Source organism: Piliocolobus tephrosceles, chromosome 2 (genome assembly GCF_002776525.5).
Source record: "Piliocolobus tephrosceles isolate RC106 chromosome 2, ASM277652v3, whole genome shotgun sequence".
NCBI classification, from domain to species: Eukaryota; Metazoa; Chordata; class Mammalia; order Primates; family Cercopithecidae; genus Piliocolobus; species Piliocolobus tephrosceles.
This window is the reverse complement of record NC_045435.1, coordinates 80,249,560-80,273,171: the sequence shown is the minus strand read 5'-3', so window position 1 is coordinate 80,273,171 and position 23,612 is coordinate 80,249,560. Positions and strand designations below refer to the sequence as shown.

At 38.5% G+C, this 23,612-nt stretch overlaps 1 protein-coding gene across 2 annotated transcripts in view; it reads right to left on the bottom strand.

Annotated features, from left to right (window-relative positions):
- The window catches only part of ERC2 (ELKS/RAB6-interacting/CAST family member 2), a 970,858-nt gene that overhangs the window by 663,747 nt on the left and 283,499 nt on the right, over window positions 1-23,612 (bottom strand). For both annotated transcript variants that reach the window (XR_003306672.2, XM_026446958.2), the window contains exon 4: window positions 11,509-11,583. Coding sequence is in view for 1 of the 2 variants with exons in the window: in XM_026446958.2 (XP_026302743.1) it covers window positions 11,509-11,583 (75 nt within the window). In the remaining variant the exon portion in view is untranslated. The remainder of the gene's footprint in view (window positions 1-11,508; window positions 11,584-23,612) is intronic.

Genomic DNA, 23,612 nt, shown 5'->3' with positions numbered 1-23,612 from the left:
GTATTCATTTATGCTATTGCATATGACAATAGCTGGGTCCTTCTCATTGCCATATAGCATTTCATTGCATGAATATTCCATTACTGTTTTATCTACCCTACTGCTGACAGCTGTTGCACTTGTTTAAAACTTTTAGTTATCTACATTTAGTTATGTTTTGTACCTGTTCATTTAAATTAGGTCTTGTATAGCCATTGTTAGACTTGCTCTTATATCTTTGGGGTTTTTTAATACCAGTGTAAGTGATATTGTTTTCTCAATTTCATATCCTAATTGTTTATAACTAGTATGTAGAAATAAGATTCATTTTAAAATACTGACCAGCCATTTGGCTAAATGTATTTACTAATCTAATATTGTATATATGGATTCACTGATATTTTCCACAGACACAATTATGGTACTTGTGAATAAAAATGGTTTTATTTTTTTCTTTCTAGTTTTTATACCTAGGATGTCCATAACATTATCCAATAGAACTCATGGTAACCGTAGAGGTGTTTATAGTATTTTCCGATGGTAGTTTGTATTTCTATGGGGTCGGTGGTGATATCCCCTTCATCATTTTTTATTGCGTCTGTTTGAGTCTTCTCTCTTTTCTTCTTTATTAGTCTTGCTAGCGGTCTATCAATTTTGTTGATCTTTTCAAAAAACCAGCTCCTGGATTCATTGATTTTTTGGAGGGTTTTTTGTGTCTCTATCTGCTTCAGTTCTGCTCTGATCTTAGTTATTTCTTGCCTTCGGCTAGCTTTTGAATGTGTTTGCTCTTGCTTCTCTAGTCCTCTACGCAAATAAAATAGAAAAACCTAGAAGAAATGGATAATTTCCTGGACACTTACACTCTCCCAAGACTAAACCAGGAAGAAGTTGAATCCCTGAATAGACCAATAGCAGGCTCTGAAATTGATAGCCTACCAACCAAAAAAAGTATAGGACAAGACAGATTCACAGCCGAATTCTACCAGAGGTACAAGGAGGAGTTGGTACTATTCCTTCTGAAACTATTCCAATCAATAGAAAAAGAGGGAATCCTCCCTAACTCATTTTACAAAGCCAACACCATCCTGATACCAAAGCCTGACAGAGATACAACCAAAAAAGAGAATTTTAGACCAATATCCCTGATGAACATCAATGCAAAAATCCTCAATAAAATACTGGCAAACCGAATCCAGCAGCACATCAAAAAGCTTATCCACCATGATCAAGTGGGCTTCATCCCTGGGATGCAAGGCTGGTTCAACATACACAAATCAATAAATGTAATCCAGCATATTAACAGAACCAAAGACAAAAAACACATGATTATCTCAATAGATGCAGAAAAGGCCTTTGACAAAATTCAACAGCCCTTCATGCTAAAAACTCTCAATAAATTTGATATTGATGGAACGTATCTCAAAATAATAAGAGCTATTTATGACAAACCCACAGCTAATATCATACTGAATGGGCAAAAACTGGAAGCAATTCCTTTGCAAACTGTCACAAGACAGGGATGCCCTCTCTCACCACTCCTATTCAACATAGTGTTGGAAGTTCTGGCTAGGGCAATCAGGCAGGAGAAAGAAAAAAAGGGTATTCAGTTAGGAAAAGAAGAAGTCAAATTGTCCCTGTTTGTAGATGACATGATTGTATATTTAGAAAACCCCATCATCTCAACCCCAAATCTCCTTAAGCTGATAAGCAACTTCAGCAAAGTCTCAGGATACAAAATTAATGTGCAAAAATCACAAGCATTCTTATACACCAGGAACAAACAGAGAGCCAAATCATGAATGAACTCCCATTCACAATAGCTTCAAAGAGAATAAAATACCTAAGAATCCAACTTACAAGGGATGTAAAGGACCTCTTCAACGAGAACTACAAACCACTGCTCAGTGAAATAAAAGAGGACACAAACAAATGGAAGAACATACCATGCTCATGGATAGGAAGAATCAATATTGTGAAAATGGCCATACTGCCCAAGGTGATTTATAGTTTCAATGCCATCCCCATTAAGCTACCAATGACTTTCTTCACAGAATTGGAAAAAACTACTTTAAAGTTCATATGGAACCAAAAAAGACCCCGCATTGCCAAGACAATCCTAAGCAAAAAGAACAAAGCTGGAGGCATCACACTACCTGACTTCAAACTATACTACAAGGCTACAGTAACCAAAACAGCATGGTACTGGTACCAAAACAGAGATAGAGACCAATGGAACAGAACAGAGCCCTCATAAATAATACCACATATCTACAGCCATCTGATCTTTGACAAACCTGACAAAAACAAGAAATGGGGAAAGGATTCCCTATTTAATAAATGGTGCTGGGAAAATTGGCTAGCCATAAGTAGAAAGCTGAAATTGGATCCTTTCCTTACTCCGTATATGAAAATTAATTCAAGATAGATTCGAGACTTAAATGTTACATCTAAAACCATAAAAACCCTAGAAGAAAACCTAGGTAGTACCATTCAGGACATAGGCATGGGCAAGGACTTCATGTCTAAAACACCAAAAGCAATATCAACAAAAGCCAAAATTGACAAATGGGATCTAATTAAACTAAAGTGCTTCTGCACAGCAAAAGAAACTACCATCAGAGTGAATAGGCAACCTACAGAATGGGAGAAAATTTTTGCAATCTGCTCATCTCACAAAGGGTTAATATCCAGAACCTACAAAGAACTCAAACTTACAAGAAAAAAACAAACAACCCCATCAAAAAGTGGGCAAAGGATATGAACAGACACTTCTCAAAAGAAGACATTCATACAGCCAACAGACACATGAAAAAATGCTCATCATCACTGGCCATCAGAAAAATGCAAACCAAAACCACAATGAGATACCATCTCACACTAGTTAGAATGGCAATCAATAAAAAATCAGGAAACAACAGGTGCTGGAGAGGATGTAGAGAAATAGGAACACTTTTACACTGTTGGTGGGACTGTAAACTAGTTCAACCATTGTGGAAAACAGTGTGGCGATTCCTCAAGGATCTAGAACTAGAAATACCATTTGACCCAGCCATCCCATTACTGGGGATATACCCAAAGGATTATAAGTCATGCTGCTATAAAGACACATACACACGTATGTTTATTGCAGCACTATTCACAATAGCAAAGACTTGGAATCAACCCAAATGTCCATCAGTGACAGACTGGATTAAGAAAATGTGACACATGTACACCATGGAATACTATGCAGCCATTAAAAAGGATGAGTTTGTGTCCTTTGTAGGGACATGGATGCAGCAGGAAACCATCATTCGCAGCAAACTATCACAAGAACAGAAAACCAAATACCGCATGTTCTCACTCATAGGTGGGAATTAAACAATGAGATCACTTGGACACAGGAAGGGGAGCATCACACACTGGGTCCTATTGTGGGGAGGGGGTACAGGGGAAGGGAGGGATAGCATTAGGAGATATACCTAATGTAAATGATGAGTTAATGGGTGCAGCACACCAACATGGCACATGTATATATATGTAACAAACCTGCACATTGTGCACATGTACCCTAGAACTTAAAGTATAAAAAAAAAAAAGAAGTGATGGTAACTGGCATATTGTCTTATTCCTTATACCATAGAGAAAGTTTTCAACATTTTACCATTGAACATGATATTACCGAAAGCTTTCTTGTAACTATTCTTATTAGATTAAGAAAATCCTCTACTTGCGAGTTTCTTACAAACATTTTTGGGGGCCAGGGATGGATGTTGCATTTATCAAATGCTTTTTCTGTACCTATGAATTATATTCATTTTCTCCTTTATCTTCTTAATTTAGTGGATAACATGATTGATAGCCAAATATCAGTCCAACTTTACATTCCTAAAATAAACACCACTTGGTCATGTCATTTATTTGTCATTGAGTTCAATTCACTAGGATATTTTCTATCATCAGTGTTTACTCAGGAGATTGCTTGTAATTTTCCTTTTTTGTAATATATTTGCTGGGTATGAATATCAAACATATGCTGGCCTCATAAAACAAGATAGGAAATGCTCCCTCTTTTTCTATTCTGGAAGAGTTTCTGTACGATTGATTTCATTTCCTCTTCAAACATTTGGTACAATTCACTGAAAAAAGCCATCTGGGCTTCTAATTGTTTCTGTTTGGTTTGGGTTTTTAGGTTTTTAGTTTGGTGGTAAGATTTTAAATTATAGAATCATTTCCTTTAATATAAAAGACTACTCAGATATTCTATTTCTTCTTGAGCAAGTTTTGACAAGTTGTGTTTTTAAAAGAATTTTTTCATTTATCTAAAATTTCAACTTTATTATCATAAGTTGCTAATAAAATCCTCTCATACTTTTAATGTTAATAAGATTTATAGTGATGCCTCCCTTCATCCCTGATATTGGTTATTTTTGCTGTCTCTACTCTTCTTGATGATTCTAACCAGGATTTGTTATTTTTGTTAATCTCTTCAAAGAAACAGCACTTAGCTTTGGTGCTCCTCTCTAGTATATGTTTATTCTCTATTTATTTAATGTTAGCTTTTATGTTTACTATTTCTTTCTCGCTACCTTCTTTTTCTATTGGTTTAATGTGATCTACCACAGCTTTTAAACTTACAATGTCTTCTCTCAACCAAACTGAATGATTTGTTCTTCCAAAGACACTCCTTATACTTACTAGACTCGTGGCTCTTATAGTTTCCACTGTTTATAAACCATATTCCCCTTTACCAAAATCATACCAGTTTTTCAAGGCTCTCTCCAAATGCTACCTCCTCCAGAAAGCATTCTATGTTCTTCTCTTATTTGATATCCTTTGACTCCTCATAGCTCATTTGCCCTTCTTAAGTCACTTTATAACCTGGTTTATGTACTTCATTCCATTAGCTCCTTAAATACTTTGAGCTCAGTTTTTCTGAAAGTCTCACCATGGTGCTGTATTCAAAATAGTTGCTCAGTAAACCCTGGTGCTTATGATTCAACTTCAGGAGTTAGATTCACAAAAACTAACCTGGGTAATAGCAGGAATTATTGACTGTCAACATTTAGTCAAACATTTAGAGTCAAATACATCATAAGAAGAGTTTGGGAGGAAAGGGAAAGAATTCTCATCTTCTAAAAAAAATCTTACTTGCTTCTAAAAAAATATCTTACTTGCTTCTAAGTGACAACCATATATCATCCAGAGCTAACATTTGACTTGACCATCACTTAAAACTCACATTTTGCCCATTATTTAAGGCAAATAGTTAAATGGGATAAAGGGGTTTGTTGTTGTTTTATATTGGGGGTTCCAGTTGGAAAATGAGAAGGTAAAGAAATTTCCCAAGGAAAAAAAAATAAGCTAAAGGATAATTCTAATATTGTAAATGCACACTGCACATCAAAATACGCAGTCCTTTACAAGTTTGAACAAGTTATCACACCAGGCTGTTAAAAAAAAGACTTCAGAGCAAGACTTAAAATGCAGGGGGAGAAACAGGGCATATGTTGGCTGTAACATACATATTTGGAGCCCTATTTAGAGTCATGATAACACATACATGTAAAAAGAACGAGTTTTACCTTTTAGCACAAAGTACACCTCTGCACCTTTCCAAAAATATCACATAAGCCACTCTGTCTCTCATGAGCTGTCTCTACCCATTCTGGGATGCAAACCTCAAGGCACAATTTCCAAAGTAAATATTGAAAGAAAAAGCATTTGAACCTATGGCTTATCTTTAGTAAAGGCAAAAAGAAGGCGTAAAGAGCGCAAGAGCTTTGAGGGGAAACTTATGTTGAAATCTCAGCTGCCAATTTGACTAGCCGCAGGACCACGGGCAGGTTGCTTATCCTCTCTAACCCGTAGCTTTCTCATCTGTGAAATGGAGATAACTGTGCCTATTCACAGGTTTATTGCACATCAAGTGCTGTAGCCCTCATTTGTGGTAGTGATGTTGTTGTCATTGGGTATTACTGCTGGTGCAGGTGGCACTGTTGTTGTTAGTGCTGTTATTGTTTTTAATAGCCACAAAAGGAGCAGGGGCAGACTCTTAAGGCCTAAAAGCCATCATCACAATTGCTTTACTAGAAAAACTGGGATTGGTACAAATTTCATATGAACACAGCATCCTGGGAGAAGGAGGTAAATGAAATAAACCTAGGTAGGCCCTACAGTCAAAGAAGTGTCAGCTACTTCATAGTGTCCCTGACCAAATTCCAGGACTCAGACAAGTTCACAATGGGTATTGGGTTGTGTTCAGTAGTCTAGGTTTGCCTTTGAACTCTCTCCCCTTCCTAGTTACATGAAACTCAGGAAAGTTGCCAAGTAGTAGTTCTTGGCTTCACAGTGTTCCAGTATATCCCTTTCATATTTTGTGGAACTAAGCGGGCTAAATTTGACCAAATACCAAGATACCTTTTAAGTGAAACTTAACCCAGCTGCAGGTCAGCTCCATGCAGAACAACAGTTATCTGCCTGGGCACAAAGACAAAGTAAAGTCTTATTTTTATAACAAAAAAATTAACCTCTGCATTAAAGTTGTACCTGAATGCAAAATCATATTCTTTCACCAATAGTACCACTTACACTTCAGCAACTTAGAGGAACTCAGTCTTACTTTGCTTACTACTTACTTCCAATTAAAAAAAAGCCTGGTGGGGACAAATGTCACTCAAGAGGAACAACTCAAGGCACACAAGTGCTCTCGCTGACCATGGGACTGGAAAGTTAAATACCCACAATCCTCACTTCAATTACCACAGAAATACTGCTTTTAACTTCACATTATGCCTCTGGCTTCTTAATCCACTTTAGTTAACAAGTTCACCAAATCAAGCACATATTCTGAAATTTTTACTAAAACCCTTATGTCACTCATATATGTCTTCTTCGATAAATTCTGCTGAAAATCTAATAGTTTCTGCTGTACTAGCAAAATGTTTGTTTTTCCCAAAGAATATCATTTAATGTTTTAAGCAAATGAGATCTAGAAAACTCTATGTATGTTCTTTTCAGCGTCAGCTGCTAAGTTTGGAGTGAAGTTTTATGTGTAATCTCAGTAATTATTATTACTCTAAGGGTTGGGTTTTTACATTTTTTAAAAAGCACAACATTCTCCCTGCCCTTCCATTTGTGATTGTTGGAGCTGCTGTAGCCATTTGCTCATAGTCAGGGAAAGGGTGCCTGAAAATAGAGCTCACATGAAGGCAGACAAGATAAGGGATGGAATAAGAGAAAATGGGATCTGCTAACATCTTTTGAGCCTCTGGATCAAGATATGCCCAAAGTAATACCCCTGTTTTTTGCCAGTAAATTTTTTTCCAATAAATTTCCTTTTGAGTTTAGCCACTTAGAAATAGATTTTCCTTCACTTAAAAGTTCTCACAATGAAAAAGGGGTTTGAGATTATTTGACAAGAACTGCCATTACTGTCATTCATTTTCTTAAAAAAAAAAATGGCTTTATGAATGACACAAGAAAGTAAAACTTTTGGACGTCATGTTTATGTCATGTCAAATTTATAATAAAAATAAGTTACACATTCTTTCAAAGGAATTAGCATTAAAGAAAGAAAAAAGAGAAAACAAGCCTTTTAACTGCCATTCTTATTGACGGTTATCCACAAGAGCAGAAAAGAAGCGCTTAGTAAAGAATCTTTAGACACAAAAGCAAAAGAAGGAGGAGCACTGCAATACCTACAAGAAACTAATTTTCCAAGAAACACACACAATGTTCTACATGCAAACTTGGAACATACCTGCCAGACCAAAACAGGATCAAAATTAAAAGTTGAAGCTTCCTGCAAGAAGATAAATTACAAATAACTTTATTCACTTGGCTTCCTTGCATTTTTCATTCAGGTAACTTTAGCTCCCAGGCTCAACTGGCTGGTAGTAGATGTGATGTCTGCAAAAGAACTGCCCCCAATTTGATGCAAGCAGATGATATTTCCCAAGGTTCACCCCAGAAAAACACATTTTCACAACTCCAAAGTCCGGTGGGAGGGGGGTACACAAAAATCTAGAACTACCAGACTGTGGTTCTAAATAGTGCTTAAATTTAGGCAAGATTTCACAGACTTTCACAACAAAAGTCTTTTGTGAGTTTATGCAAAGTGTGTACATGGGGACAATGGGGGTTGAAGCTCACCCTTAGTTCCTCTAAAAAGCGGCCGGGCACGGTGGCTCAAGCCTGTAATCCCAGCACTTTGGGAGGCCGAGACGGGCGGATCACGAGGTCAGGAGATTGAGACCATCCTGGCTAACCCGGTGAAACCCCGTCTCTACTAAAAAATACAAAAAACTAGCCGGGCGAGGTGGCGGGCGCCTGTAGTCCCAGCTACTCGGGAGGCTGAGGCAGGAGAATGGCATAAACCCGGGAGGCGGAGCTTGCAGTGAGCTGAGATCCGGCCACTGCACTCCAGCCTGGGTGACAGAGCGAGACTCCGTCTCAAAAAAAAAAAAAATAAAATAAAATAAAAATAAAATAAAATAGTTCCTCTAAAAAGCAAGAAACAAATAGGGATAATCTCTGAGCCCAATTTAGTCTATGAAATCTCTTCTTTTTTTTTTTCTTTGAGACAATGTCTCACAATGTCACCCAGGCAGTTCTGTGGCAAGATCTTGGCTAACTGCAACGTCCCCGTCCCAAGTTCAAGTGATTCTCCTGCCTCTGCCTCCTGAGTAGCTGGGATTACAGGTGCCCACCACCATGCCTAGCTAAATTTTTTTTTTTTTTTTTTTTGACGGAGTCTCGCTCTGTCGCCCAGACTGGAGTGCAGTGGCACGATCTCGGCTCACTGCAAGCTCCGCTTCCCGGGTTCACGCTATTCTCCTGCCTCAGCTTCCCGAGTAGCTGAGACTACAGGCGCCCGCCACCACGCCCGGCTGATTTTTTGTATTTTTCAGTAGAGACGGGGTTTCACCATGTTAACCAGGATGGTCTCAATCTCCTGACCACCTGATCCGCCCGCCTAAGCCTCCAAAGGGCTGGCATTACAGGCGTGCGCCACTGCATCCGGGCCTAATTTTTGTATTTTTATCAGAGACGGGGTTTCACCATGTTGGTCAGGCTGGTCTCAAACTCCCGACCTTGTGATCTGCCTGCCTCAGCCTCCCAAAGTGCTGGGATTACAGGTGTGAGCCACTGCACCCCGCCAAGAAATCTCTTCTTAATTTTAAATTCTATCAAGGCACTAGATGACACCAATGTTTACCCAGGGCTAAAATACAACAGGGTCTCAAGTTCCACTCACTAGGCTGAAGGGTCAGTTCGATTTGGTAGTCAACTCTAAAGCCTGTACAATATGAACTTCCAACATTCCCACCAATTTCACAGGGGTGTAATGTACAAAATCAGATGAGATCACAGCCTCCAGCCTGAGCTATACACATGGCTGAGATGACCCTCTACCAGCTGCCTCCATAACTCAATTTAGGTATGTTGAGGATAGATGTTAATGGGACCCAGACTTCTCTGATGACAAGACAGAAGGCAGTGCTTTTATAAATTAAGAGGCAACCAAAAAAACAACAGAAAAACTTGAGGATCAGTTTCCTGAAAATTATATTGATCTTCATTTGTCCTAAAAATACAAATGCCTTATGCCTACAAATCAGCAACATTGCCATCCATAAAAGGAAAACTCTAGGTTCAATTTACTGATAATATGAGGATATGAATTTGCCCTAGAATTCAAGTTTCTCTGCCTTCCCATGTAGATAACCTGAGTTTTTTATTTATAATTTTTTGTTTTATAATAAAACATAATGCTAGAAACAAACTAGGATCAAACATATTTTTCTACTTTAAAAAGTCGCAAAAAAGGTACCAATTGTCTTTGTATGGAGACATTTACCAGGAAACTATCCACCACATTAGAAGAGATGTTTCTCCTGTTTTTTTCAAAGGCCTTGGGAACTCACTCTTTTTTTAAAAAAAAATGATAATTTGGAAATAGATTATATATACATCCTCTTCTCCATTACTATTTGTGCTGACTTGCAAGGTGGGTGTGGAGGTGGGTGGAAGGGGGACTGAGTCACCCTTTGCAAAAAAAAAAAAAAAAAAAACAAGTCTTTTGTCCTTTTGTCTTTTCATTTTCCCTTTTTTTTTTTCTTTTCTTTTTTTTAAGCCTTAACCAAGTATCAGGTTTGATTCCAATGTGAAGTGAGGATAAACTCTGAATTATGAACCACTGGCCTACCATTCCCCAGTGTAGAATGCTCAGTTTCTTTTCAAAATGTTTAAATTATATAAGTTTAAAACAACTGATGAGCCAGGGTTAATAATTATTTTTAATCCTATTGGCATTTGGTGCCTTCAAATATATTTTTCAAACCCAGATGCTACAAATACATTATGAGTGCCTTGACTCATGTAACCTCATTTGGGGGACACATAGTTTTAAAGCAAATGACCTATATCATTTTCACAAAAATCCACTTGGATGAAGAAGTTGTCATTGAATAAGAAAAACAATCCCTACTCAGAATTGCACATGCCAAGAATTCAAGAGCTCATATTAGTTTCTTTTCCCCCAAAACTTGGGAATTTGGGGACAGATAATTCAAAATCATATGCTGCAAGAAGGATTGAGAAGACTCATCATCCTATCAGCAAGCTTTAGAATTCTCTTGCAGGCCCATGGTGACCAGCAGACTCCCTGAATGTTAAACTTGAGCATGGAATTTTCAGATTGCAAACATCTTGGTTATAAACTTAGTGTTTCTTAATGGAACACATTAGATCAAGAATTATTTATTATTGAGATAAATACTTTACTATTTGCACCCTTCTGGCAAAGACTGCAAATAAAAAGTTTTCAAATTTCTAGATACTAGCAAAGAAATTGAGTTTCATTTAGACCAGTTTCTTAATCATAGATCATGACTTGGGCTTGCTCATTTACTTCATGATTCCTTAAATGTCCTGAATCCTCTCAGAAGGATTTTTCTATTCCTTTAAACAGTGTATCTCTATGCCTGCACAGCTAAATAGGATACTTTGCAAGTACTTAGTAAAGTGTTATTACTTCCAGACTTGGTTAGGAGAAAATACAGAGGTCACAAGAAAGTATTTTTTCTTGAAAAGTATTTCAATTTTGAAAATTTTGCTGATAGCATAATTTTAATTATTTAACAATACCACTGCATGTAAAATAACTTCCCTTTGCCAACTCTTAATTTCTCAAAGGTGCTTTTTATTGTAATGTGAATAGGAGGAAAAGAATTACTATAGTTTTAAAATTTTACTTTTAAAACATACACAAAACCTCCCTAGGATTAGACATGCTTTGCAAAGGAACCCAGCTCCTTTCAGCCAATGGATTCTTGAGCCCTTTATTCTTTTGCCCAGAAAAGGAATCCTAATTAAAGGGCCAATAAATTAAATGTGCCCAGGAAGGTAAAAAATTTCAGAAGTAAAGCACCCAGCAGGGTGCCTAGAGAAAAACACAAGGTTCATTTCATGTTTATATTAGGCACCACCAAGTTAGAACAAACTCCCAACGCATAACTGTTTCTGACAAAAGTACACAGTTCCTACCTTCATTTCGATGACAGTCTGAAGAGCCTTCGTCTTGGCTGGCTCCGGCTGAAGCTGGCTTCTTCGGTGCAATTCCTGGGGAGGAACACGATAGAAATAAGCCTGACGGTTCATCCTTCCGTTATACCATAACCTTTACACAGGTACTACACAGCCTGCTGGGTCCAGTTCCCCTGTGCACAGACATAAACAAGCCACAGGTGCCTCTTCCCCCACACTCTTTAGCATCCCTCCTGCCTGGAGCCTGCGTTCCAGTGAAAAGCTCCTGGCACATGCGCTATTTCTGAAACTTCCATCAATAATTAATGTCAACTGTGACAAAGCCAGCAAGTAATCATAATCCAAATACTGTTCAACACTGGGGCTGATGCCCAGCCATCAAATCATAATTTACTAAATTACATTACTCTGTGCTCCCAATACAAACACAGCAAGGAAACAGAGGAAAGAAAATGACTAACGTGGTTGCAAATCCGCTGCACGCATGGCATTTTGCTACCGAGGTAGGTTTGAAATGAGCAATTTAAAACCATTTCAGTACAACTGTGTCACTTTTGAGAGTGATTTGATGAAACCCTGTGAATCTCTTGCTTCCAAATTTACAGTTTCAGTCCTTGTTTAAAATCACATCTGTGGGTGATATATTTATGTATCATGATGCCAAGAAATTAAAATTGGCATTAGTACCAACAGTGTTAGAGGGGAGGAAAAAAAATTGTTAAAGCCAGATGTGGACCCAAAAACCCCTGTAACGATGATGAACATTTATTTAGGTAAAAAGCAAACACCACGATCACAATTTTTATCTTGAAGGGTCACTTTTTATATGCTTCTCCTCAAAAGAACACTTCTGTTGAGACTTTGAAAAGTTGCCTCAGCAGAAGAGAGAGATAAAGACAATGTGTGTTCAGATCACACTTGGATTTTCTTAACTATCAACAGGTTTAGGACAGTGAGCAGTTGGCAGGAGTAAACAAAAGTGCTCACACATACGCACGCAGCTGATTCAGGTCACCTATGGAATAATTCTATCGATACTTACTTCTGCTTCCACAAAAATCAATTTAGAGTCAACATGGGGTAGTTCTAGACTTTCAGGACCACTGAATCACAAACACTTACTTTTCTTAAAAAAAAAAAAAAGGAGTTAAAAAAGAGAATCAATATCATTTCTAGCTTTCTGCAAGTAAAGGCATTTAAAATTAACTCTACCTCCACCACTGTCATCTACTATCACTGTCACTTCAAAAAGATATGACATGGTGTCGGGCGCGGTGGCTCACACCTGTAATCTCAACACTTTGGGAGGCCGAGGTGGGCCGATCACAAGGTCAAAAGATTGAGACCATCCTGGCAAACACGGTGAAATCCCATCTCTACTAAAAATACAAAAATTAGCTGGGCATGGTGGCGCGTGCCTGTAATCCCAGCTACTTGGGAGGCTGAAGCAGGAGGATCACTTAAGCCAGGGAGACAGAGGTTGCAGTGAGCTCAGATCGCACCACTGCACCCCAGTCTAGTGACAGAATGAGACTCTGTCCAAAAAAAAAAGATAGGCCACGTTAATGTAAAAGCTATCAGAACACTCAAGACCCACAATAAAAGACAGTCCTATCCAGGATAAGATAAGCAGGCAATCTTTTGCCCACATCCTATTATGCTATTATTATATTTGCCAGTGGCCCAAGAAATCTTACAGGTGGAACATAGGGCATATGTCCAAGGACCAGTGTAGGGGAGTTAATGCTACAGCTCTGGACCAGGAATCTGAAAATAATATTTTCTTTTTTTTGAGACAGAGTCTCGCTCTGCCACCCAGGCTGGAGTGCTGTGGCCGGATCTCAGCTCACTGCAAGCTCCGCCTCCCGGGTTCACGCCATTCTCCTGCCTCAGCCTCCCGGGTAGCTGGGACTACAGGCGCCACCACCTCACCCGGCTAGTTTTTTGTAGTTTTTAGTAGAGACGGGGTTTCACCATGTTAGCCAGGATGGTCTCGATCTCCTGACCTCGTGATCCGCCCGTCTCGGCCTCCCAAAGTGCTGGGATTACAGGCTTGAGCCACCGCGCCCGGCCACATATTTTCTTCTCAAACTAATCACTGGCACAAATCAGCCACCCTGTACAAAGCTCTTTCTCAACCTCCAATTTGAGAAGTATGCTTCCTAACTATTCAAAATGCTCTTGCATCAGTCAGGATATTTTTTTCCCCTAACATATCCCTGGGAAGGGATGAAGTCAACTATTATCAAACATTTATGAATAGAGAAATACAAAGAGATCCTGTGTCCCTCTAGAGGCACTGGACCGCAATCATCTGGCAACACTACCATTTTTGGACTCTGGAAATGGCAGAGATTTTCTGAAGGAAGGACCTTAAGGCAGCTGTCCTTTATTGAGCATCTGTGATGTTCCTAGCACTGCTTGTCTCATTCAAGCCTCAGCACTACCAAATGAAGATGTTGTATATGGTGAGCACAGTGGGCTGCCGGAAATTTAAAAAACCTGCACCCACCATGGTCAATATCAAGCTACCCAAGTGGCATCCCTGAATGCAGACTTGGGAAGGGAAACACAATAGCACCCCCCATTGTATGATATTTTCTACCACACAGACACAATAAATGTAACAACCTCAAGATCTTAGATAATAGTAAAGTGTAATAAGAAATTAGGAAATTACGAGTTTTTAATGTAATTTATTTAATTGTGTGTTTGTATATTTAATTTGTAACTTTAGTTATTAGAACAAGTTTCCAATCAATTTGGAATCAATATATGGTTTTTTTCCAGCTTTCATGGGTCACTACAACCCAGTGCCAACATAGCATTGGGTGGATCCTATGAGATTTCAACCTCCACAAAGGAAAAATCTACTTGGTCCTCAATATTATTTCCAAGATTGCTGGAGTTCACTGGACCAATAAAAACTCATAGACAAGAAAACAGAAAGTAAGTCACTTGTCAGAGTTTCTCTGTAGCAACTGTTAGAAGAAATACATTTCACAGATCACCCATTCTGATGCCAGGTGGCACTGAAATCATCTTTTTAAAAGCCAGGAATGCAATTCATAATAATTTCATACCATAACAATTCCAAGTTCCAGAATTAAAATTATAACTTGAAGAGAGAGGTTAAGCTTGTATAAAACAAGGAAAAATAATGAAGAAACGACTAAGCAACACAGTGAAAATAAAAACCCCAGGGTAAAGGCAGGTGCTGCTGTAATTTCTGCCAAACACAAAAACATTGTCAAGGGTAAACATGCAATAAAAAAGCTAAACTTGTAGCAATAGTTATGCAAAAATGGAAACAGAGTTCTCTTTGCTATAATTATACAAATTATATTATAATACAAACCAGCTAAAAATCCAGATTGGGCCCTTACCCTCTGTGTCACTCCTTTAAAAATAAAATAAAATCTCCAATTACCCAAGAATTGTAATTTTCTTAATTACAATATTTTTCAACCCTGACTTCATAGATTATGAGGATCACCTTGATTCCTAAGGTGCCAGGTAAATGAAAATTGTAATCTATATCCAGACAACATGGACTGTCTGAAAATCCCATCTCAAGCACTTCACCTATCTCTGAGATTTGGGATTATTATAATACTCACCCTGTGGCAGAGGACCAGTTGCCCAAGGAAGGTTTGTGCTCCTCTTCCATACTATAGAGTTGTCGCTAGGAGGCCCCACAACCACTACCTAGATGGGGCCATGGGACTTATTTCTGGCCAGTGGAATGTGGTTAGAAATGTGCAACTCAATCAACTTTCATAAAAACTTCCTAACTAGTCCTCAACTCTCCCTCTTTTTTTTTTTTTTTTGTTTGAACACTTGTTTTTATTTTTTATTTATTTATTTTTATTATACTGTAAGTTCTAGGGTACATGTGCACAACGTGCAGGTTTGTTACATATGTATACATGTGCCATGTTGGTGTGCTGCACCCATCAACTCGTCATTTACATTAGGTATATCTTCTAACACTATCCCTCCCCCCCCCCCCCCCCCCCCCCCCCCTACTACAGGCCCCGCTGTGTGATGACTAGCTAGAAGTGAAGGACTTCAATATCCAAGAAGACAGTGTAGCCTCAAGATAAAAGAAGCCCACACTTCTGAAACATCATTTGAAAGGCTGCTGAAGACCTACATTGCATGGTGATATGAAGTAAACATAAACTTCTATTAAGTTAAGCCTATGAGCTTTCAGGCTTTATCTACAGAGATCTCAGCTCTCTCTGCTTTAAGAACTGCAAAGGCTGCAAGGCAAAATAATACCTTATTAGTCCTGTATTGTTTGTTGCTTTTGAATCACCAAAGTTATTTTAACGTGTGATTGCTTGCCAAATTTTCTAAACAGACAGTAGGATGAATTGGTTGCTGGAGGCTCCAACTGCCCCTAACCATCTGAGAGATGTACCCATTATGCGCTAATCCTAAACAATTAATGAATTTCCCCAGGAGAATTTGATGTCCTCTCATATAGGTATGAATGAGTATAAGATTTAACTTACTGTGATAGTTTTCACATGACAGTATTATTAAATCATGAAGTGCAATGGTACTTAAACTTTTCTGAGTCACATCTCTGTAAAAATCAAATGGGAGGAGTGGATTCTCTCTGAAAATGGACACAAAAGCACATACAAGCAAAATGGTGTGCACCATGTCAGCTGGTTCACAGAGCCTGGATCAGCACCCCAGAAGTTTACCTTTGAACCAGACTTTGGGCTGAGAACCACTTACTGAGAGGAAAGAGCACTGTACTAGAAGTCAAAGGTCAGGAGCCTGCAGTCCCAGCATGAGACTTTGGGTATGCTGTTTCCCCTCTCTGATCCGCAGAATCAGGAGCTTTATGAATAGGTGTCTAATGCTCTTCCAGCTCTGAGACTATTCAGATTTTTAATAGACAGCTGACTCTGAAATGAGGACCTCCGGCTGGTATTTCTAGTCCCACCCATTCTCACTTTTAAAAACAACAGAAAAAAATAAGAGAAGAAAATTGGCAGCATCACAAAATTTGATATCTCACGGTGACATCAATCCCCGCATTATATATTTTCCTGTAATTTCATGAGAAGGTTGGCTTTAGCTAGTGCAAAACTGCTAGCTCCTTCAGCTGATCAACATGAAAATATATGAAGAGGCTAGAATTTTGAGCATGAAATCTCAAGTGGTTCATCAGAATGATACTACTTGGCATTAATGAGAGTCTAGAGTCTAGTGAGTTAATCTGGATGGACACTAGCTTCCAAGATGAACCTGGCAGAATAATGTTCACACATACCACATACTTTCTTCAACAGACCAAATAATAATAATAATAATAACAACAATTAAAAACTTAACTTTCATTCCAAAGGTAATTATCATGTTTATCTGGCCTTTTCCCATTATTGTTCTGGAAATCTATTACTGTATAATAAGCCACCTCAAACTTAATGGCATCAGACCACCACCATTGTACTATGCTCATGAATTCTAGGTCAGTTTCTCGCACGTGAGCAAGAAACTACATGGCCTTTTATTACCTAACCTTGAAAGTCCTATAGCACCACTTCTGTCATGCTCTGTTGAAGCAGTCACAAGCCTGCTTCCTAAAGGAAGGAGTGCCAAAGAATTTGAAGACATGTTTTAAAATTGCCACTATTATGGACCAACACCAATTGGAGGAATCGACAGGAAAGGAATACTATAATCTCAAACATCAACTCATGTCAGTCTTAAGACATGGGATATTCAGATGCTCAAATAAAAATTTGATATGGGGGATACAAGAAATAACAGCAGTGAAACAAACAGACCAATATCCCAGCCTTCATAGTTGTTTGTTTTTTTTTTAATTCCAGATTCCAGTGGTGGAAAAGCCACGATAATTTTAAAAGGAGACTAAACCACATTGTTATAAATGTTATAAAGGAAAATAAATCAGAGAAGTAGAATGGGAAATACTAGGGAGGCACGGATCAATTACAACTTTCAATAGGGTAGTCAGAGAAAGCTTCATGAAAAGGTGACACTTAAACAAAGATCTAAAGCAGGGGTGTCCAATCTTTCAGCTTTCCTGGGCCACACTGGAAGAAGAATTGTCTTGGGCCACACATAAAATACATTAACACTAATGATAGTTGATGAGCTTAAAAAAAAAAAGTCACAAAAAAATCTCATAATGTTTTAAGAAAATTTATGAATTTGTGTTGGGCTGCATTCAAAGCCGTCCTGGTAGCATGCAACCCCTAGGCCACTGACTGGACAATCTTCATCTAAAGGAAATGAGGGAACAAGCAGTGTAGATATTCCAGGCAGAGAGAACAGTGAAGGCTAAATGTGTGGCTGAAGTTGCGTGAGGGATAGGGAAAGTAGAAAGCTAAAGAAGTGCGGGGTGGGTGGGAATGAGAGGATGAGCTCCAATTTGGAGTCTGTCGTGAGGACATTGATTTCACTCTGTGAAAAACGGGAAGATATTGGAAGGTCTGAGCAAAGGCAAACCATGATATGAGGCACTTTCTTAAAGGAGTACTCCCAGTGTTGTATTGCAGCATGGTTTCAGGGTGGTGGTGATAAGGACAGACCCACTGGGGATAGTTAGAGGTAACTGGAATAACTCCTGCAAGGCATGATAGAGCCTTAGACCATGGTAGCAGAGTGGAGGCAAGGAGAAGAAGTTGAGTTTAGATATGTTTTGAATATGAGGCAGACTTGGCTTCCTGATAGATTGCCTGAGGACCAAAGAGAGAAGCAAAAGATGGCTCCAAGCCTCTTAGCCTGAACAACAGGAAGAATAGAAGTGGACTACCAAGATAGGGAAGATTGGGAAGGAAAGGTGGGAGTTATGGGAACTAAGAGTTTTGGTTTTGTATGTGTTAAGTTTGTAATGATATTAAACATTTAAGTGAAGATGCTGAGTAGGTGATCAAATAGATGAGTGGATTTGAGGGGAGAAGTAAGAACTACAATGACAACTTTGGGATTAGTGAATAGAGAGTATTTAAAACCTAGATGAATCAACTAGGGGCTGAGTATAGAAAGAAGAGAGATCAAAGTATTGAGCACAGGGGTACTCCAAGAGTGAAGGGTCAGGAAGTGAGGAGCAAGCAGCAAAGGAGCCTGAGAAGGACAGCCAGTGGAGTAGGAAGAGAAAGAGGAGCATGGCATCCTAGAGATCAAGTGAAGAAGCTGTGTCCATAATGAGAGCGTGGCCACCATATCAATTGCCACTGAGAGATCAATAGAATGAAGTCAGAGAATTGACCACTGGACTTAGTCAAGGTCATTAGTGACCTCAACTAGAGCAGTTTGGGGGATGGCAGGAGTGAAAGTCTAACTAGAATGTGCTGTGGAAGAATAGGAGGAGAGAAGAGCCTCAGGTTACTATATTTGCACAGTGTGCTATTTAATCAATCATTCATTTTGTCAAAAATTCTGCTTTACATTTGTACACCCAAGTTCATAGCTGCATTAGCCCAATAACCAAAAGGTAGAAGCAACCCAAATGTCCATAGATGAATGAATGATAAACAAAATGCCACGTAAATGTACAACAGAATATTATTCAGCTATAGAAAGGATGGAAATTTTAATGCTTGCTGCAACATGGATAGACCTCAAGGACATTATGTTAAGTGAAATAAGCCAGTCACAAGAAGACAGATATTGCATAATCTCACTTATGATAGGTATCTAGAGTAGACAAACTCATCAAAATAGAAAGTGAAATGGTGCTTGCCAGGGGTGGTGATAGGCAGAAATGAGGAGTTGTGTAACGGGTACAGAGCTTCAGTTTGGCAAGATGAAAAAGTCCTAGAGATAGGTTGTACAACAACGTAAATATACTTAACACTATTGAACTGTACACTTAAAAGTGGTTAAGATGGTAAATTTTATATCATGTGTATTGTACCATAATTAAAAGTTTTTCTAAAACAGAAAGAGAAATTGTTGAAGACCCACAACCTTTCCCACCTCTATCCTTTCAGAGAGTAACCATCATCTTGAAGTTGGTGTCTATCTTTTTCATGTATGTTTTTGTGCTTTCATTACATATGTATGTCCTCATAAATAATATAAAGCTAACAATACAGTATGTTGTTTTTTACAGAAATACCAACTCTCTATTGCACAAAGCTTTTTTGCATTTTGGTTTTTACCTCAACAATATTTATGTTTCCAAACTTTGTCAATAATATTAAATAAATAATTCTATAAATAAGTATTTCCTACTCTTTTTTCCATTACAAATAGTGTTTCAATAAACCTCTCAGTACATGGAGGGGTGGAGGATCAAGTGTGTTTTAGGTATCTTAAATGCACAATAATTCTCTTCTTTCTAAAACATACTGTTATTTCCATCTGGAATAATACTCCACCCTTTTATTTCCTTTTGTCTATAGAGGTTATCAAACTTCAGCCCACAGACCAAATCCAGCCCACCATCTCTTCTGGTAAATAAAGTTTTATTGGAATGCTGTTATGCGCATTGATTTCCACATTATTTATGGCTGCTTTCATGCTGCAATGGCAGAGCTGGGTGGTTGTGACAGAGAACATATGGCCCTGAAAAGCTGAAAATAGTTTCGATCTGGCCCTTTATAGAAAAGTTTGTCAACCCTTGGTCTAGGATATCTTCAAAACTCATACTAGCCAATCTCAGGAAAAATAATTACCCCTCAGGGGGTAGTTTAAAATATGTCCACAAATTCTTCAACATTCTCTTTATAAGGTGAAGCCTAAATGTCTTCCCCTTCACTGTAGACTGGACTTAGTAACTTACTTCTAATGAATAGAATAAGGTGGAAGTGACATGTTTGACTTCTGAGGCCTAGGATTAAAGAAATTATGGCTTCTTTCTTGCTCATATTCTTGGATCAGTTGTTTTGGTAGATGGCAACTGCCATATCATGAGGATATCAAGACATTCTACGGTGAGGCCCACGTGACAGGAACTGAAGCCTCCTGCCAAAAGCCATGTGAATGAGCCATCAAGAAAGTGGATCATCCAGTCCCATTCAAGCCTTCAGATGACTACGGCCCTGTCCGACAGCCTGACTGCAACCTCATGAGGGGCGCTGGGCCAGAACTACCCAGCTAAGCAACTGCCAAATTCCTGACCTACAGAGTCTGTGAGATAATAAAGGTTTGTTGTTTTAATCCATTAAATTTGCAGCAATATGTTATGCAGCCATATATTGCAAATATATCACAGGAAGGTCAACAGCTGACCCTCTAGACTAGTCTAACATTCCATACCCTCATATAGACTCTCATAGCATTGTGTACTTTTCCTCCATGTCATTGAACATGGCCACAATTTTACCCTAATTTATAAAATTAATTAATCCATGTCTGTGTATATCATGGAGTGGTAAACTCCATGAGCACAGTAACTTTATGCCCATTACACTCCCAGTACCTAACACAGTGCCTGCCAACAGTAGGAGCTCAATAAACAAACACTGATGGATTGATTAAATGAAACAGAACAAATGACACTGTACGTATAAGCCTGGAAGTCCTACAGTACTTTCGACCAAAGGGAGTCTGCTGTGAAGGATGATAATAGCTAACAGTTACTTACACATTGCTATGCGCTAAGCACTCTTTTAAGTATTTAATAAATGTTAATGTGTTCAATCCTCAAAATAACCTCCCTAGGTAGGTATTATCACCATTTTATTATCACCATTTTTCACTTGAAGAAACAGAAACAGAGAAGTTATTAACTTGCCCAAGAAAACCTACTGAACTGTACCGTAGAAATTTATCCCAGGCAGCCTGATTCCAGAGCCACTGCTCCTAATCGCCTCGCTACACTGACCCCGTTTCACCACTTGGCTTTGAGTTGATATTTGAAGTTGACACCTCCATGGGTTTATTTCATTATAGTCACTTCCCTACTTCTCCTTTGATTCAGTCTCATTTCCCATTCTTTTCTTCAGTATTTGAAAATGAAAGAATTTTATCATAACAGCAGTTGTCTGAGACCGATGTCCATATTAGATATTAAAACTTAAAAGACAAACATGGTTAGGCACACAGAAGAAGTGGGGCAAAAAACAGACAAAAAAAAAAAAAAAACAGAATCACTTTCAAATATTAATATCCGTCTCAATCTTTGACCAAGCATTTATAAATAATAACCTAAAATATTTACATAGTAGAATTAATAAGCCTAAATTAATAGACAATTACACTGAACTTTGGATCCAGCAACTTCCATTTCAAGACTCAATGAAATATTTAAAGATTGAGCCCATACCCAGCCACCAAGGAAAACCTTAGATGGATTCCAAAAGGCAGAAGTGAATATACAAGCTACATTCTTTGTCCATGCACAATAAAGCAAGAAGTTAAAAATAAAAGTTGAAAATTAAACCTCACTATTTAGAAAATAAAGCTCATAAAATCTTTAAATTCATCCTCTAGAGTAAGATCCTGTCCTCTCCACCTACTAGGTGCATGGCCTTGGGCAATTTACTGGATTGTCTCTAATACTCAGTTTCCTCATGGATATCATGGCTATCTCATCTGGTAGAGAAGTTGGGATAAATATATGGACTGACACACAGTACACAATCATCATTGAAATGTATCCTTATGACTGTTTTTGCTCTTTAATGATTATTAGTGTTCCTGACAGCACATTAAAGAAGGCAGCCTGGCAGAACACCTTCCCTGCCCCCTTGCTCTGTGCTCTGACATTCACTAGCATTAATGCACTGCCATTGTGTCTAATTGAATAATTTTCAGTTACCAAAAGCCTACTGTTTGCCAGGTAGGACACACAGAGAATACCTGCCTTCACGGAGCTTATGTTCTAGAGCATGCATTCTCAGTGGGGGTGATGTCATGCCTAGAGGATTTGGGTAACAACAAGTTTCCCAGGGTTGTTGGAGTGGAAAGAATGCTGAGGAGAATGCTGAGAGATGAGATCCAAGAGGTAAGGGCTGCGGAGGGGGCAGAATGTATAAGACCATGTAGATTTTCATAAAGATATTCGTCTTACATAGAAGGCTTCAAATTCTAGAGAGACAGGGAAACAGTTTCCATGGAAATAAATAAATACAGTACGAAGTTATTGTTAAATTAGTTTTCAGCTGTCACAAGTAAATGGACATTTGGGAGCCTAAAACGACGCTATCTGAATCTCTGTACATGTACATTTTTCTTTAATTTGTTTTAATGGATAATGTGCTCCTTTTGCTGAATCTGCATTAAAGATTTTTTCACAGATTCATCTTGGTCCTTTAGATGCTATGGTCCTGGAAACCACAGAAATTAATAGAATGAAATTCTATTAATATTTGGCCAGTTGTGTTATGTTGGCAATGTCATAGGGAGAAACAATAAAATGTAGTTACTTAGTTCAATAATTATTGGACACCTAACACATGTTAAGCAATGCAGAGACAGCAAAGATAAATGAAACACCATCCCAGGTCTCAAGGAACTTGACTGTCTAATGGAAAAGGAAATATATTTCCTGGAATATAAGACCACAAATGTTAATTTCAACAATAACAACAGCTATAACTTACACAAGGACTATCATATGTAAAGCCTAGGCTTCCCATCTAGTGCCTGATTTGCTCCGCACAGCAATCCACCACATAGGACTTACCACCCCGTGGAAAAGGTGCAGCCACTCAGGCTGACAGAGTTAGGTAACATGCCCAAGATTGCAAGGGTGGTAAGACTTGAGAGTACAAGCACCGTCAGTCTGATGTCTAAACTCGCTCTTTTAATTACAAACATAACACTTGGTTTATATTGCTATCTGCGGTCCCTTCATCCTCTGCAAACATCTAGTGTTTTAACAGAGATCTAAATCTGACTCATTGTTTGTTTCTCAGTTCTGTGATAGAACCTCACCCATTTTGAATGACATACTATGAGAAAGAAGGCAAAATAAGCATCCAGGCCTGATGAGGGAAGAACAACTTTGGAAAACCTCATGGAAGAGTACATGTGGGTGGTTAATCTTCAACCAGCTTTGCACTCCTCTGTTGAACTCCATTATCTGAGCTAAAATACACCTCCCTGAACCTTATATGCACTGGTCTTTGTCCCTCTCATTTGGGGACATAAAAAAAAATTGGACC